Consider the following 17,672-nt stretch of genomic DNA (forward strand, 5'->3'; position numbering starts at 1 on the left):
AAGTGGTCTCACAAATGTGACATTTCCGGTTGTAAAAAAGGGATTTGTGTGCATGTGTGCTGTTCAAGAGGGCTGTCGTGTTCAGATGCATGTAGTTATGAATGCTAACTGTCAAATCTGACCTGTGATGAATCAGATTTGATTTGATTTGATGTGGCTGCTAATCTGAATGGAACCACAGGGCCACCGTACAGCATTCACACCCACAGTCACACCTACGGTGAATTAGGAATCTCCAATTAACCTAATCCCCAATCTGCATGTGTTTGGACTGTGGGAGGAAGTATCTGGAGAGAACACACACACACACACACACACACACAAACTCCACACATTAAGGTCCTCGGTCAAAACATCTACAGGTGACGAGGTAAGCATGTCAGTTTTTTAGTTTAGTCAAACTGGAATTTGAACATGGTGACCTTCTTGCTGCGAGGTAACAATGTCAACCATCACACCACATACATATTGAATATATTATAACTAACACATTCGTTTTTATCCTGTTAGGAATTAAAAATATAGGTCAAGAAAAGATTTTTTTTTTTATCACAGTATATTTTATAGCATATTTCCTAGTGTGGAAAACATTTGTCTTGATAACGAATGAATGAATTTACTCATGGTACTGACTGCCAGTGTGATGTAAATGCACCAGTGTTCTGCAGATGTTATCCCTGAAACTGCATCTCACTCTCCACGATTCATCATTCGTTCACTTCACCAGGAAGATGAATGGGTTCCACTGTCCCACAGACCGGGACGTTTGATGAAAACATCATCAAGAGCCGCTGAAGTCATTTCACCGCAAGTTGTGTGTAAAGGATGAATGTGCCTGAAAGCAAAATGGTTTGTTTTTTTTGTGCTTGTTCCTCAGATTGAAGGAGAGGAGGAGCAGAGACGTTTTGAAGAGGGCAAAGCACGTTACCTCCAGAATAAAGCGAAGAGACTTGCCGAACAGCAGCGCCAGCAGTGACGCCGCTGCGTCAACAGAACATCACGACGCCTGCGACACTCGACACTACACAACACACGTACAATATGAAGGAGTTGGCATCCCCCTCTCCTCCTCTGTAACCGTAGCTTCGTGTTAATCTTAAACCTGTGATTGTCCTTATTTGTGCTGTGCACCACAGTGTCCCCAAATATCTCTATGTGTATATAAAAGTCAGAGTACATATTTGAATTTGATGAGATTTTTATTATCGTATGAAGACTGTTCATGCTCACTGTCAGTGCAAAGTGACAGCCCGTGTGTACAGTTGGAGTCATGGAACTATTTTGTTGTACGAAGGTTTTTAAGTATGAAGACTTGATGCAGAGTGATAGTCTGAGCGCAAGGAAAAAAATCATAATTAAGTGAGTAAATAATGATAAATAAAAGATCCAAGCGTGAGTCTGGGGCTCTTGCCTCGTGTCCTTGATGGTTTGATGATGATGATGATGATGATGTTGTTTTGGACATGCCTCAGCAGAGAGGACCCACTCGATTTCTTTCATCACTTTCACATAGAAATCAGTAGGCTATAGCTTAGGGTCTGTCTGTCACACTTTCACTCCAGCACTTCACTCTGCCTTACTGTGCTGTGCTTTTCTTGTCCCGGTTGCTGTCATGTCCTCATCCATCCTTCAATGTCCCTCTGTCTCCTCTATTCTCCTCACTACCTTATACTCTTTCTGAGTCTCCTGAATCCTTGCACCTTGAGTGGAACCAGAAATAAGGGTAAAACATGTCAGTACACATATCTCTCTCTCGCTCTCTCTCACTCTCCCTCTCCCTCTCTCTCTCTCTCTCTCTCTCCCTCTCTTTGGAAATATCTGAACAATGAATTGGGGTCAGCTGCAGCCGGTGAGAAATCAATATCCATATAGACATGAAGCCCTGAAAAGGATGTGGTTAATAAGCTGCCATAAAATCTCTTGTTCAAATATTTTGCAGGAGTGTTTTGCCATCTGTCAGTTGGCAACGTTCTCAGACTTGGGTGTGATCCGTCGGGAAGATATAGGCGTCCACCCTGTGCAACAGATGAAGCCGGGACTAATTTGGATTTTTAAAAAGTAAAAATCTCCCCACACACACACACACACATACACAATCACCCACACAGCATGTGTACATTTCATTTCCCTCATGAAAATAAAGTTAGGTTCAATCTGCACTGGTGGAGGAAATCTATTTTTAACCCCCACTGAAAGTCGGTGAGCAAACAGGGAGCTAAGATCCAGAGATAGTATCGGTGGGAAATTTAAAAAAAAAAGAAAAGTAAAAGCTTCTGCCTGATGTGCAACATCATCACAGCCACACAAGAATCATCTTGTGTTTGAAACATTCATAGATTCGAGTTATTTCTCACCATAGCGTTCATTACTTTTCTGCCATTTCAACTGGTAGCAGCTGGCTTGTATACATAGAGACACAATATGGTAACCATGGTTACATATGTGGAAAAGGAGACTTAAAATAGAGGAAGTTGTCATAAAAAGATGTTTCTCCGGTAGCAACAAAAAGAAATATGTAATTTGCTTTTGGAGACACGTGTTGATACTCTCACTGATTTTACTACAGTAATGAAATGAAGGCAAAAGCTTAACCTATATTTCCATTTATGTTCTATTCTCAGCAGGAAGACACTGACAAGGCTACGCAGAGGATAAGTGATCCTCTAGTAGTGCAGATGGAAAACCATTAAGGAAGTAATAAAGTAGAGCGGAGTGGTGTAGGGAAAACTATCTGCTCATCAAAGTGGCCCACTTTGCATGTTCTCCCTTTTGTGTGTGCAGCTCGAGCACGTCTGTATTGTCAGTCATTTTCTGACAGCGGAGCTCTGATTCCACACAGACGCCTGAACCGTGTGCACATTACACTGCAAGGTCATGTGAAAGTAAGTGTGCTGATACGCCGACTGCATGAGGCACCGCTTATGTCAGGGTATGCCGGCAGAAGTTTCCGATGCTCAGCCGTCACTGGGAATGGATAAACAATTGAATGTTTCCACTTTGTTTGTAGAGGTTGTTTTATTTGTTCATTCTTGGAACACCTTTAAAAAAAAAAAAAAAGGCAGCGATACGAGTCAGTGCTAGTGTTTTCTGGGCTTGGAGCCAGCAGGGCTTTCCTTGCAGAGGAGTAGGTTGACGGGCTGTACTTTGTCTGGCCTGGATCCTCCCTTTTTTGTACAGGCTCAGGGGAGCTTACTGGAAGCACCACTAAATTAGGCTACCTTTGCCTTTAAGGTACACAAACTCCTCCACATGGAGAGGTGGGAATCCTGAGAGGGTGTGGAAAAGCAGATTGTAAAAGACAGCAGGACATTCCAAACAATGTTAAGTATTAAACAGCTGCCGTGTGTGTAGATGTGATGTGATGTGTGATCATGGAGCTGACGGTAAAAGTGGAGGGCAGCCGTGTGCCAGCAGAGCCAGTGGGCGGGAACGCCTTCTGTTACTTTTTACTTCCAGGTCACCTAACATCGCACAGGAGAAGCTAGAGAAGGACAGGACAGCCGGCTTCTTTGATCAAACTCTTTTGCCCCGTCCAATTCCAATGATTGACTTATTTATGTCCAAAAGTACAAAAATAAAAAGCCAACACTGGCAGCCTGAGGATAGAGTAGTTCGCTCAGTCGGGAGGTTCTCAGTTTTTGTGTGGTCTCCCCATGTCTGTGTGGGTTAACTCCATGTACTGCGGCTTCCTCCCACAGTCCAAAGACATGCAGACTCTCTAAAATGGCTGTTATTAATTCAATTTGATTTGTATCGTGCCAAATCACGACATACTGTACCTCAAGGCACTGTACACAGTAATATTAAAGAAAGAAGAGAAACCCAACAATGAGCAAACACTAGGCAACAGTAAAGAGAAAAAAATCTCTGCATCTCTGACAGAACCAGGCTCACAGACTCACAGCATCTGCCGCGACTGGTCGGGGTGAGAGGAAAATGAGGGACAGAAGAGAAGAAGGGGAGAAGGAAGAGACCAGGAGTGTTTATATAAGGTTATTGGCTTAGACAGGACATTTCAGAGTGACACAGTACTACAATGTCATTTATACACACAGTAGCAGAGATTGTTTATAAAAAATTATACTGATATCAATTTTAATCATAGCTGATAATGATAGCCTCGAAATTGGATCTGGATCCTGCAGCCTGCAAGATGAGGACAGAGAGAGAGAGAGGACAGGGAGGAAAGGCACACTAGGGAGAGAAAGAACAAGGTTAATGACATATAATGAAGTCATATTCATACACCACAGAATTTCCCCCAGCAGTCTAGGTCTATAGCAGCCTAACTAAGATGTGGTTCAGGTTTCCCTGAGCCAGCCCGAGCTATAAGCTTTATCAAAAAGAAAGGGTTTAAGTCTAACTTTAAATACAGAGAGGGTGTCTGCCTCCAGAACCGACACTGGGAGCTCTTTTATTCCTGATTATCCGTCAACACACTGTAAGTAATGAATTTGGGCAAATGTAATTATTGACTGGATCAGCTAAGCTCAGGGGAAATTCTGACTCAGCATCTTAGGACGCTTTTGTTTTTAAAGCTCTTCAGGGCTGAATGGACTGGCATCTCCCAGGTGTGGTTGTGTGTGTGTGTGTGCACGGCTGGCTATCCATTTTGATGAATGGGAAGCAGGGACAGTGTGGATTACTCATCAGGGCAAATAAAAGACAATGAAAACAATTCTTTTAGTTGTGACAAAAAAACAAACAAAAACACTGGGGACCTCTCTATGTCTCTCCTCTCATGCAGGGCCTGTTGGTTTTCTCGCTGGGTACAAGCTGAGCCCTGAGGGGAGAGAAGTGTTCTTACAGAAATCACCCAGTCTTATGTAACAATCATGTAAGGTCAGTGAAAGGGGCCAATTTATAGGCATGAATAACAGGAGGAAATGCACTAATGTGATTGATACATATGAGATACAGTGAGTCCAAACATCGTATCTTCTGATTAAGCAATGTGTTCCATATCGGCTGCTTGTCATTCATTTATCCATTGTCTACGGCTTTATCCTCCACAAGCCCAGCTGACATAGGGCGAAGGGCGGCGCATCGCAGGACATCTCACATTCACACTTATGTTCAATTTAGAGTGTCCAATTAACCTCTGCGTGGTTGTGGACGTCTGGGAGGAAACCGCAGAAACCGTGGGAAACCCATGCACGCACAGGGACAACATCCATTTTCTACCACTTTATCCTCCACAGGAGGGTCGTGCGGGGGTTTGCTGTGCCAATCTCAGCTGACATAGGGCGACAGGTGGGGTCACACCCTGGGCAGTTCGCCAGTCCATCGCAGGGCCACATAGAGACAGCCATTCAACCATTCACTCTCACACCTACAGTCAATTTAGAGCATCCAATTGACCCAATCCCCACATTGCCTGTTTTCGGACTGTGGCAGGAAGCCGGAGAACCTGGAAAAAAACCCATGCACACACGGGGAGAACATGCAAACTCCATGCAGAAAGGCGTCTGTCTGTCTGTCTGTCTGTCTATCTATCTTCTCCTCTCACCCCATCCATCTCACATGTGTCAGCTAACTACGGTGGCCTTCACAGATCAGAAAGGATGTGGTTCTTCTTTGTTTGTGCAGTAATTGTCCACTTCAAAATGTGAAATGCTTTAGCCGCCGTTAAAACACAGTGGCACAAGATGGAGGCTCAATCTAAAACCATGGAAACCAAAAGCGAAAATGTTATTTTGAAGGTATAATATAATAAACAAATATGGATAGTTTCTGCCAAGTCAACCCTCCTGAGTATAGTTCAGTTCTATTTCTGTTCACTGCTGTATGGAAAATACCAGTTTTTCAAGACAGTGTTGAGTTTTTGGCAAACCTCCCCCAAATTCAAACTATGTCTTTTAAATCATTTATCTGTGTAAAGAAAGACAGGAGCGGAGAGCAAAACCGCCCTATTTGGATGAAAGAACGACAAGCGTTTCAGTTTATTTATGAGCAAATAAGCATCTCTTCAGTCAAAGCTGAATAAAGCCACTTTCATATTGACCTCATTCACACTCGATATGTAGTGGAAGACGCGTGTGCTGTGGATTCACAGCCCTGTGCATCAGCATCATCACCATAGTCAAAATGACGACCTCTTTTTCATGAATTATTTCTTATTGCGGCTCACTCCACGCCCCCAGATCTCAGCCGCGCGGACGAGCCTCGGCGGTCGGGAGCGCGCAGTAAGTCATGCCTCATCCGTCGCTCGGCTCCTCGACAGTGGAGGAAAACAAAAAAAACTAACAAACAAAAAAAACAAATCCGTGCTCTTCCCCGAATGCACCTGGTGCTTTTGCCTTCGCTCGTGCGCGTGTCGCGTGGCGAAGAGAAGCAAATGTAAACACACGTCGTCGATCATTTTCGCCCCTTTTTCGGTTCAAAGGAGGAGCGTAGGTGCAGGAGAGGAGTACAGCTGTGGTGATGTGGTGTTCCGGGGCTCATCCTTCATCGCTCTTTCCTTTAACTTGATGCTGCTGCTGCTGCTGCTGCTCAGTGAGGAGCAGATGTAAACGGACCTAAACTGATGTGACTCAACGAGCGTGTTTTCCAACATGAGCCTGTAGGAGCATGGGCGCCATCTGAAAGAGGTAAGATCACACTCTCACAGTTGATGTCTATCATCACAGACTCATATCTATATCTATCTATCTATCTATCTCTCTATCTATGTATCTATCTATATATGTATATAATGTATATTGATTAGAAGGCTTCATCCAAACAGGTGGTGTCCTGCATCAGCTCAGCTGGTGAGAGGGTAAAGTAAAGTAGAGCTGCTGCATGTGAATGTTTGCATTAATAACATTCCTGTGGTGTCACTGTAACTGTTAGTTATCTGACCTATTTATGACCGATCACTGATAAGGAAATTACAGGCAACATGGAGTAGTGGCCTGAGTCTCAGTTGCTTATATAAGGTACATATATATAGAACTGTATGTTTCCCACAGAGGGAGGTCTTTAACATGAGAGAACATGATCTTCACACACAGCTTTTTGCTGTGGGATAATTGGATATGACCATGGTTAGACATGGTTTACACAATTCTTTTGTCAAAATTCTTATTGTGCATAAATATGTGCACAAATTCAGCGGTGCTGTCTAGTTGTAAGCTCTACTCAATGTCCTCCATGTGTACAGCCATTTCTTCAGCTTTTTTTATTTAATTTAATCCTAAAAACAATGCAAATGTGATTATGTGCTGACTTTCAACCCAAACACAATTTAACAAACTTAACGCGTACACAAAAACTGTTGAGTATGGCTTTGTATTGAGATTTATTACACTATAAGGATGATGATGATGGTTTCACATGTTACGTATACCATTTGCAGCATTTTACATTTAGTGTTTGTATCCTTTGGCATGCATGAGATGTTTTTATTTTTTAAACTGTGTTGTTCAGGAAATATAAAGTTATGCGCTTTAAATGTCTGAAAATAGCACCTTTACCGTTCACAGTAACCTATGGGACGGACAAATAATGGAGATCATCGTTTTAAAGTTCAATATTTAATATTTTACTAACTAAAAAACTAAAATAAAAACTAAAAAAAGCAATCAGTAGTAGAGAGTGTGTTACAATTCAGGAGTGGCCACAGATGCTTAGACAAAGTGCTGGAGCCGACATGTGACAGTTGACACTACACCACAAAGCCTCACTACAGACTACAGATCTCTGTGTTTCACTGGGCATAATATGTGACATTTGCTTGTCACACTTGTGGGTTCTGTCATTTTGAGAATGTGTTCACACTGTTCTATTTCCCACTCCATACACACACACACACTGTATTTTAATAAGGCATTATTTACGACAGTGCAGATGATTACTTATTCTTTTTCTTTCCATTTTTACTGACCGTTGTTCCATAACATTTCAGTGCACGTCTGTTTCTGATATGAACTCTAAACCTTGTGCCATATGGCACCCAGTGATCCAGCTACAGTCCTAGTTGGAGGTAGCTTTACATAAACAGGAAGAGAGCTCTAGGGTTACACTTGTGATGGAAAATTCAACGACTTACTCTGTGACCACCTGGTTGCTCAGTGAGTTGAGCTCAAAACTTGCCTCAGGATCATCAAACAGCATTTTGTTTTTCTGACCTCTGACCCTTTAACATCTTTTACCTTATTAGTTCATTTGTGCTCAGGCGTCCAGGACACCATTATTGAATAAACACAGACCAGTGCCAGAGTAGAACATGAATGACAAATCGTTTTAAATAAATACAGTTTCCTGATGTTTTTCCAGGCTTCACAGCTAAAGGTTCATAACAAACTTCTAGACATTTAACTTAAACTATTCCTTTCTGTTATCATCAGTGCACCAGTGCATTTACAGAGTTTGAAAAGACATTTTATTCAGTATATGTGCTTTTGTTTTTTTGTTTTTTTTAATGAAGCATAATATGGACAATACAGAAGAAAGAGTGGCTCATTCTCATCTCATTCACCTTTTCTCCTACATGTTCAAATCTGGGGAAGGACTTTAACATAAGATTCAGCACAGTAATTATGTTTGATCTGAATATATGGTCTTAGTTTTGCTTATAAAAAAAAAGGAACAGCAACATAAGAGGAACTTTCTACACTTACTTTGATTGGCAAACAACAACTCTCAGAATTTGCCATTTTACACCATGCCAGTGTAAAATGATAAAAATGAAAATCAATCTGGAACCTTATCCTCATGGATGGGCTCTTAATGGTATTCATTTCACGTGTACTGTGGAGAGAAGAGTACAACAGGCTCCATTTAACAACACAGCACTACAACAGTCCATCAGAGGCGAAGATTTATATATCCTCGGAGTACCACTGAGCTCAAATTCATTGATAGTAACCGATGAGCATTTAATCAGTCGATCTGATACTTAATCTGACGCTATGTGATCGTCACTCCGTGCTGCATCAGCACGACACATGCCTGACTCAGCATATGCATCTTTGTGACATCATCTCCTAGTTGAAATCACTGACTGATGCTTTCCTCTCTGTCTTATATTACAGTATACGTAATAATAATAATGATGATTCAAAAAGATTTCTATACAGTTTCAGATTTAATACTAAAACTGTACGTTCATGAAATGTTTCATGTCAGTCAGGTTAATTGGCAGAAAATGAGTATACAACCCACAAGCATTAGGGATTTGGGCGTGGGGGGATAGAAAAGTCAATATGGTGTGTCAATTTAAAAAATCGATTTTCTTCCCGGATTGTGATATTGCTTCTAGCTTGATTGACAGGAACAGCTTAAAATAGCAGTTGCCAATTTACCTCCAAAAAGTATAGCAAGTTCTATTTATCAGTGTCATCTGCAGTCCAGGGTTTAAAAAGATATTTTCAAATTACAATTAAAGACATGTTTACAGTATGGCCCAGCATCAGCTGAAAAACACTTTCCATTGGTTTAAGGAGGGAAACACAATCACAATTATCCATATTATTGAATTGCAATGCCCAAGAATCATGATACAATCCTACTGTGGCAAAAGCACATTGTCTCAGGCTGAATAAAGTATGTGAAAGTATGTTTGTATCAGTGCATAATCTCTTTAAAATAGGATTGGTTTGGATTTCACCGCCCTCACGTGTAATTCAGGCAGGGGTCATGAAGTCTTGAGGCCGCCATCTTGTGCCACCATGTTTCTACAGTGGACACAAAGTGGACAAATCAGCCAGAGGGTGTGTTAACTGTTATAAAGCAGAAGCTACTTTTGTTACAATCTGCGTGTCACACATTTTTACACTCTGGAACTTACTTAAGAGGATGGGAACCTTTTTACTTTTAAGAACATCTGACTGAGGAGTAAATACAATATACACTCAGTAGTTTTATACCTGACGACAGGGAGACAAGCCATTTCATTCTTAAGAGATATTAACTTTTAAGTAGTGCCCTGATTGGCTCATTGATCTAAGAGCTAGCATTTCATTCACTTTGTTATTTTGATGGAGAACCTACAGCAGGAGGCGATTGATTCAGGAGAGAAACCGTCTTAGCTCTCAGGAAGGTCAGAGGCAAAGGTCACGGAGCGCTTTCTATTTTCTGATGACTGGAGCTGATAAAGTTTCCCTTTTTCCTGCACAGAGATGGCACATGGACTTTAATCTGGATTCAGGGGCCTCATTTATAAAACCTTGTCAGGATTAACCTAAAAGTTGGTGCTTATGCATGTAAACATTTTGATTTATACAACTGTACACATGCTAGATTCTCTTTATAAATAACAATAAATTGGTCATTATTAGCAGTCAGAAAGACACCCCAGATTAATATATTAATAGTCAGTGATTATTGTTATGGCAAACATAGAGAGAAGACACACAATGTGAAAAAAAGAGATACTTGTTGGTGAAGTGGATTCTTACAGTGAATTATCTCAACACTGTTACATTCTTCACAATAAAAAAACCTTTCTATAACGCAGGAATGAAATAAAACTCAAAACATGAACACATCATTTGAAGCACAATATGATAATGTATGATCTTCTCGGCTGAAGCACAAGTATTGTTTTATAATTACAGCGTTTTTTAATATTTTTTTTCAATTACAAATACCTTGTAAGCATTTAAATGGTGTGTGTGTAAACATTCACATTTCAACAGTAACAGTCAAGCAGGTATTCCTTTGTTTGTATAAAAATACGTCTCAAACAATATCTTGTTATCAGTCATAACAGTTTCTGGTTATTCATTCTTCTGCCACTGAAGTCACAGTCTCACCTCTCTGCCGTGTATGTGCGTGGTCAGCGTTTCCATGAAGGACTTCACGTTTTTGTAAATGTCAAATTTAGCGTAGAGAGAGACGGACGCCTTCTTTTGTGCGTGAGCAAACTTTCAAAAATAAGGCCTCAGTCCTGTGGTTGGAGAAAATACTGTGATTAAAAGGTAGAGGCTTTTGCTCCCAACATTTTATTGTTGTCTCAGTCCTTGAGTACAAGTGCTGCTGTGTGGCACATAGAAATGAAAGCAACTAAGCAGAGTTACCACAGGGAGTGATAGTGGGCACCTCCTCACCTCTGACTGCGATTGCTTGACTGATAATTATATTATTACCAGAAAGCAGCTGACTTGAAAGAATCTTGACAAAGGAAATTAAATGATATGTTCATTATACTGTAATTACCATTTCTGATACTTTTGGATTTTCCCAGCATGACTTAAAGGTGCAGTGCGCTAACATTTAGGACGATGTATTGGCAGATATTGAATACACTACTCGTATGTTTGTTTCTATACGTGTGTAATTGCTTTATAATCAACATTGTCTGGTTTCGGGAGCCTAAGAATAAGCCTGTTGTTTGACCTTTAGTCAAGGGCCTTGCTTGCCGCCATTTTGAGTTGAAGTAGCCTGATTTGAGGATTCCTCTGTTTGTTACTGTCATTAAAAAATAAATGTAGTCTTGTGGTTACAAAACAATGATTTGACAGGGCCTGGACAGTTTTTGAAACTGGAAGTTTAAAGATGCCACTTGCGACCAGGCACCCACTGGACAATACAAGATGTCAATTATACTGGTGTTTACTCATACTGTATATCATATATTTTCCTCTTAATGGGTGCATGTCATTTACAAAAGTGCTGATGAAGAAGCTCTGAAACTGAGGAGGAAGAGGACTTTTTAATCATGGTGTATGGTTACAATCTGCACTCTCGCCATAATGCACCCTACGCTGCTGTCACACCACCACTTGCCCCAGTCAGTACCAGTTGGAATTATCATGGTCTGGCAGTGACAGACTAAAGGTAGACTGCTCCTTCTCTGGGTAAACCAATGGCATATTCCACTCTTGCTGTCCCACTTCCCCCATACATTTTGCCACCACACAAACTCTGGTTGGATGTAGTACACACTGGTACTGTACCAGGCTGTCTGACGAGCCGAGCAGCTAGAGTCAGGAGCCGTAGAATTGGACCTGGAGTCCAGTTGCTATTCCATGCCCAAAACTTTGTTTTTCAGTCCTTGTTCAGCTCATGTCAGTGAATAATCATAGCATTTTAATTAATTTATCTCATTGGAATCTGTACTTGGCAGTGGCGTGCAGACATTTGGAAGGACAGGGGCGGAAATAAAAAAAGTGCTCCTACTGTGCACTGGTGGGTCAGGCACCACTACTTTATCATTTCCCACATTCTCACACACCTGTGTTTACCTATAAAGGGACATCCTTTACAGCACAGCATCACTTTCTGTCACTGAGATGAGCATTTTTCTATCCAGCACTGAATGCAGTAGGGACAGTAGGGAACTTCATAACAGCACCCTTATTGGTTGGAAGGGCACCCATAGGAAACAAAGTTGCAAGGCCATCTTAAAGGGCACTGCATCACTCCTTTAGTTCAGTTTTTCAAATGTATATTTTTGCTTTGGAGGGCACAAATGAATGGCAGCCAGTAAGGCACTTCCTCATGTTTTTACCACTCGTTTTTAGGCACTCCATTACGGCGTTGTGAGGGGAAGCCCCCCTGTGCACACCGCTGGTACCTGGGATGGTACAGCTCATGTACGTTGGTGCCCTTCTCAGCATTAAACAGTGGAAACAACTGAACCAAACTGTACCACTTGGAGGAAACAGACATAAGTTGTCTTTGATACCTTAACATTTGACCCATGCCTTGTCTATTCTCACGGTAACCACAGCCTTTTTTAAGCACACTGGGTTAAAGCAGATGGTGCTGATTGTTTGTCATGCAGTAAACCTCTCTGGGATTCTGGTAACCAATAACTTAATAATGAGCACTTACTGGCTATGAGGAAGACTGATTGTGTTTTGGCCTCTGAAGGGCACAGCGATCGCTCAGGAGTTGAAGGAGAGGAGAGCTCTCCACCGGCACTGTGTGGCTGATACTTTACACTGGCTGAATCCATAAAATGACAGATGATAATCTGCACATCAGCAATCATAGTAATACAGAGCTATATTGCTATATTAATACCATGTCTTATAATATAATCAGTATTTAATTATATTATTAACTTTATGAATGACCAGAGGAGAGGCAGGTGTTTTAAGTCTAACATTGTCTGTACATTTTTGCTTCTTCCCCTATCGCAGACCATTTGCTTCACCTTAACTACTGTTAATTAGCTGTTTTATTTCTATATTACCCATTTACTGTTGCCAGGAGGCTAATTGCCTTCACATTTTGAATAATAACCTTAATAACCTCACTGTAAAATTAGAGAAGTGCCTCTGGTAAATCATCTCTTCGGCTCAGTGTTCCTTTGGTACAAAACCTAAGACTGTAAACTATTAAATAGTTTTTTAAGGACCTCATTATTTTAACTGTATTAATTACTGTGGGGCTGCCCATGGCCAAGTGAAAAGGGCACTTGGATTGTAACTGGAAGGGCACATCCAGGATAGGAGTGGCATCCAGTGCATCCAGGCATACAAATCTCTGACAAATGAAATACGCAGGTCATCCGCTGTGGTGAACCCTAGAGAGGAAAGAAAAACACTTTAAAGGACTTAATCTATGAGTATGCAAGTATATATAAATTCAAAATGTCTTGCTGTTTGTTCACTGGAGGCTTCGACTTTTCACACAACACCGGCATCAAGGCCAGGTTGTAGATCAACACAGAGACTATAAGCTGTAAAGAAATGTGGCCCTTCCTGTTGTGAGGCTAAATACTTGGGAGCTCTTTCTACCTGTGATCATGGGCCTGAATAACAATCACCTGGTAAATGAGGACCAGAAAGTTGCTGGTAATAATCTGTGGTTCAGGTTTGTTTATAGTGTGTCCAGGATTAAAGAACATTAACAGACAGTAATATTAAAGAGGACATAGCCCGGAAGTGCCAATTAACACTGCATTTTTGTGTGTATCTGCATCATTACCTGGTTTATGAAGCCATAAAAGTCCATAACAATCAGTTCAGCCACTGCTGAGAGCGCAGGGTTTGATTGTTTTCCTGACTGACTAGTTGACTAGTTACGTCACTGGCGAATTTCACCACTCCTCTAAACAGCAGCGTCTTCTAGTCTGGGCACTAGAGTCCGGGCACATCCGGTGACGTACTTTCAACCGTAGAAGAAGAAGAACTACTCTCGTTGTAGCTGCTGAGCTCCGTACAACCGATATGCTCAGCAGCTACAACGAGAGCAGTTCTTTTTCTTCTTCTTCTATGGTTGAAAGTCGCAATATAAAGCAGGACACAGTACCAAACTTCACCTAAAGAAGGAGCAGTGCCAACAATACGTATATAACTGTCTTTGTGTGCTTATTTTGTCGTTTAGCATTAGCGATAGCCGGCTACACGCTACGCTTGTGTTTCATTTGCATGTGTGTTTATCATCTCGGTAACCACAACGTTATTCAAGCTACAGGCGTCCTGCGGCAGTCTTTCACTTGTCACAGTGTCTTCTGACTGTGGGGTCTGACTCCGGATCAAATGCATAAGGGATTACGGCATTACTCAATGTTTTGATAATCGCTAGCGGTGCATCCGCCTTTCCTGAAGTGGAGCTGTGGGTCTGAGAGCTTCCTGGTAACTGGCCAATCACAAGACTGTGGGAAAGCTCTCGTTGGCTGGCCAATCACAAGACAGACCGTGTTCTGCGGCTGACGAGAGCGTCAGTGATGGGACATCACGGCTCGTTTGTAGCGACAAGGACGTTTTTGACCATGAAAACGACTTCATGTTTGTAAGTACACCTCCATATCTCACATAGAAGTGAGATAGAACCATGCTGTGGCCTCTTCAGTCAACATAACTAAACTATTAGAGTGAAGAAGAACAAAAGCACTAGCAGCAGTGATGTAATAGATTTCATTTCTCTAAAGTGGAGCAGGGAAATAGCTGCCCCTGACATTTCCCGGACAAAAATCAGCCAGGACTGTCTAAACACTGGGCGCTGGGAGTGTTTATAACTGTAAAAGTGAAGCCGGGTGCCACTGCAAAAAGCATACCTGCTGACTCAACTGTCCCAGTAAAACAGCTGTCATGGATAAGCACCTGTGACGTAAAAATTAAAGACCTAGGTTGTGCTCTGGGGAAAAGCTGTGCTGCCTCCTGGGGCAGAGTATTTACCTCTGTGACAGCTCCAGGGCTGAGTGGCTGCAGTAAGACTCCATGCAGCGGAGAGCTTTCAAACAGACGTTTACTCCCAACGTCTACTCCAACTTCTGCCAGTTTGAAGCTGAGAGAAGTGGTCAGATTTCAATCGGCTCACACACACATGGGATTCCACACCCAACACACTCTGACCGACAGTGTGCTGAGTGAACACGGTTGTATTGTGATTCTTGGAACAGGTTTCTCTGTAATTATTGGTTTGATTCCTCGTCCATCTGGGTCTTAGATCCTTTTGCCCCGATGCCAAAATGTGTTCAGACACACGTGTCTGTTCATCTCTGTGTCTCCACTGATTATAGTTTAAGGTTAAGAATGACAAATCTTTTCAGTAAGTGCAAATGTTTAAAGTGATAAGTCAATCATTCAGGAGAAGACTTACTCTCTGCATAGAAATAAAAAAACCAGCAATGTTGACTAATCTTTCCTGAAAAACATTGAATAAGATTGTAAAACACCTAACATCAGGAGTCATTTCTGTGCTGACCAATATTTCTGCAGTTTACTCGTGGAATATGCTTGTCTGGTTCTTTTAACTACTTATAAATACTTTTTTATATACAAGCAGGCACTTCTTTTCTAAATACCTTAGCAAAATGTTAGTGGCACACTCTTATTGCTATTATTACTGATATTTAACTGAATTTTGCATTTGCAAGGCTGAACCTTTGCCACACAAATGCCTTATCGATATAACTTGCAAATTAAACATGTACGAGTACTTTATTCATTTGAACAAAGTTTGTTTGTTTGAGTCTCAGAAATCATTTACCTCTCGTTACACCAAAGGTTAATTGCTCCACGAAATTTCATCAGTTCAAGATGTGAATTATTGATAGGACCTTGCTCTAAAGCAGCTCTTCATATTTGGACGTAAACAGCGGGGAGGAGTAAAAGGCGTCATTATTAAATAGGTGTGGCGTGTTCCGAGTTTCTGATCTTCCTTGTATCAACACCTCGGTGAATCTGTGCAACACTATTAACACTCAATATCTTGATGTTAAAGCAAAAGTCTGTCCTGCTTGTGTGTAATCGTCAGTGCTGATTTCCCCCGTGACGTGGACAGATTTGGTCTGCAGGCCCAGGGGATTGTGGGTGATCAAGCTGTTAGATCCACTGTGGTGATGAAACTCATCGGTCATCAGTCAACCAGCGCTACAACCTCCAGCTTATGACTGTAACCGCACATAATTATTTGTTAGTGCGCAGGCAGCGTTTCACACCATTTGTTTTCTCTCTGTTCACGTTGTAGTTTTTTAATGTGGATTTTCCAGCCGTCAACGAAAGTGGTTGCTGAATTCTGTGACAATTACGCACAAACGTGGTTCAGACAGTGCTTTGAGTGAGAGAACGTAAAGACAGAGAGGACACTTGTGCTGCATACTCTTTGATGATGCTAGTTAAGTGATAGTGTTCTTTGTTTGTCTTGTAGTATAATTATAATTTACTAAGACAATAATTCAGATTTTTAATGTCAAATCAAACTGGTCTTAATCGGACTGACCCACCTAAATAATTTCCTCCTCCTTGACCCGGAAGTAGGAGGAGACGACAGCATAATCCATTGCTCCATCCATCTCGCCGTTGGCTGTTGTTTTTTTCTGTGAAGTGTGAAGGTGAACAGGAAACTGATTCAATACGCACTAGCTTATAGAGAGGTACAGCGCCACCTACGGAGGCAGCGTCAGACGTACACGGCCAATAAATCAATTTTCTCCTCTGCATGTATACTCAGGCTCGGCGAGTTGTCTAGTTGCCTGTTAGTTAGTTAAATTACGGCCTTAGCTGGATTAAACTGTGCATGTAAACCTACTGAGTGTGTATTGTTTTTCACATTGAAACCACTGATGCACAAAAATGGGAGGTGGGGATAGAGATGGGGCAAATTTCCATTGGCATAGGTGTGGAGTTAGATCGCTGACACTATGGAAAACCTTTGGAATATATCATTTTCAGGAACGGAGGTGAGTTTTTAATCAATGCCAAAAAAGGACATTATATCCAGCTATTCCTAGTGGCAGAATAACTGCTTATAAACATGCTGGACTGACCTTGTTAGACCCTGCTGAAATCGTTTGTATGTAATTGAAATGTGATGTTTTGCCTCTTCAGCCTCAGGTCACCCAAGCTTTTTTTAATAAACAGATTTCTGCCTATAATGGTGAATTACAAACACAAGTGGAGAGACAGAAGTGGGATCTGTTGTGTTCTCTGTCATGTATACAGTGCTTGTTTTCGGTTAATCCCATAAAAGTGTTACAATAAGCTGAAATCAATAGCACCTTATCACAGACAGTGAATTTCTGACAGCCTAGTGGATGATAACAGAACTGGAATATAAACAGTGAACATTTGTAAAGCGATTGATAAGATATGGTATAATTAGCTTGAACTTAGATGTCAAACTAAGGCATCTGTTGCCTGCTGGTCTTTTAATTCTTCTTCCTTGTCTGTTAGTGAAGTTCATTTGGCATGTGTTTAAATCCTCCATCTGTTTGGTCTATGCTGCATCCTTCTTCTAAAAACTGGCTCTGTCAAGAAGTACAATCAGACTTGGTCACCTGACCTTTTTTT

General features: G+C 41.4%; 2 protein-coding genes across 4 annotated transcripts in view; both read left to right on the plus strand.

The window, feature by feature from the left end:
- The window catches only part of acot7 (acyl-CoA thioesterase 7), a 100,086-nt gene extending 98,906 nt beyond the window's left edge, over window positions 1–1,180 (plus strand). For both annotated transcript variants that reach the window (XM_044037188.1, XM_044037187.1), the window contains one exon: window positions 878–1,180. In XM_044037188.1, the coding sequence (XP_043893123.1) occupies window positions 878–976 (99 nt within the window). In that variant the 3' untranslated portion in view covers window positions 977–1,180. The remainder of the gene's footprint in view (window positions 1–877) is intronic.
- A 4,964-nt stretch (window positions 1,181–6,144) lies between these two features.
- The window catches only part of LOC122777263 (probable G-protein coupled receptor 153), a 32,016-nt gene continuing 20,488 nt past the window's right edge, over window positions 6,145–17,672 (plus strand). Inside the window, exon 1 of one of the 2 annotated variants that reach the window (XM_044038372.1) lies at window positions 6,145–6,590. The gene's annotated coding sequence lies outside the window, so the exon portion shown is untranslated. The remainder of the gene's footprint in view (window positions 6,591–17,672) is intronic. The other variant, XM_044038371.1, reaches the window with a different exon arrangement.

This window comes from Solea senegalensis, linkage group LG11 (assembly GCF_019176455.1).
Source record: "Solea senegalensis isolate Sse05_10M linkage group LG11, IFAPA_SoseM_1, whole genome shotgun sequence".
Lineage (NCBI taxonomy): Eukaryota > Metazoa > Chordata > Actinopteri > Pleuronectiformes > Soleidae > Solea > Solea senegalensis.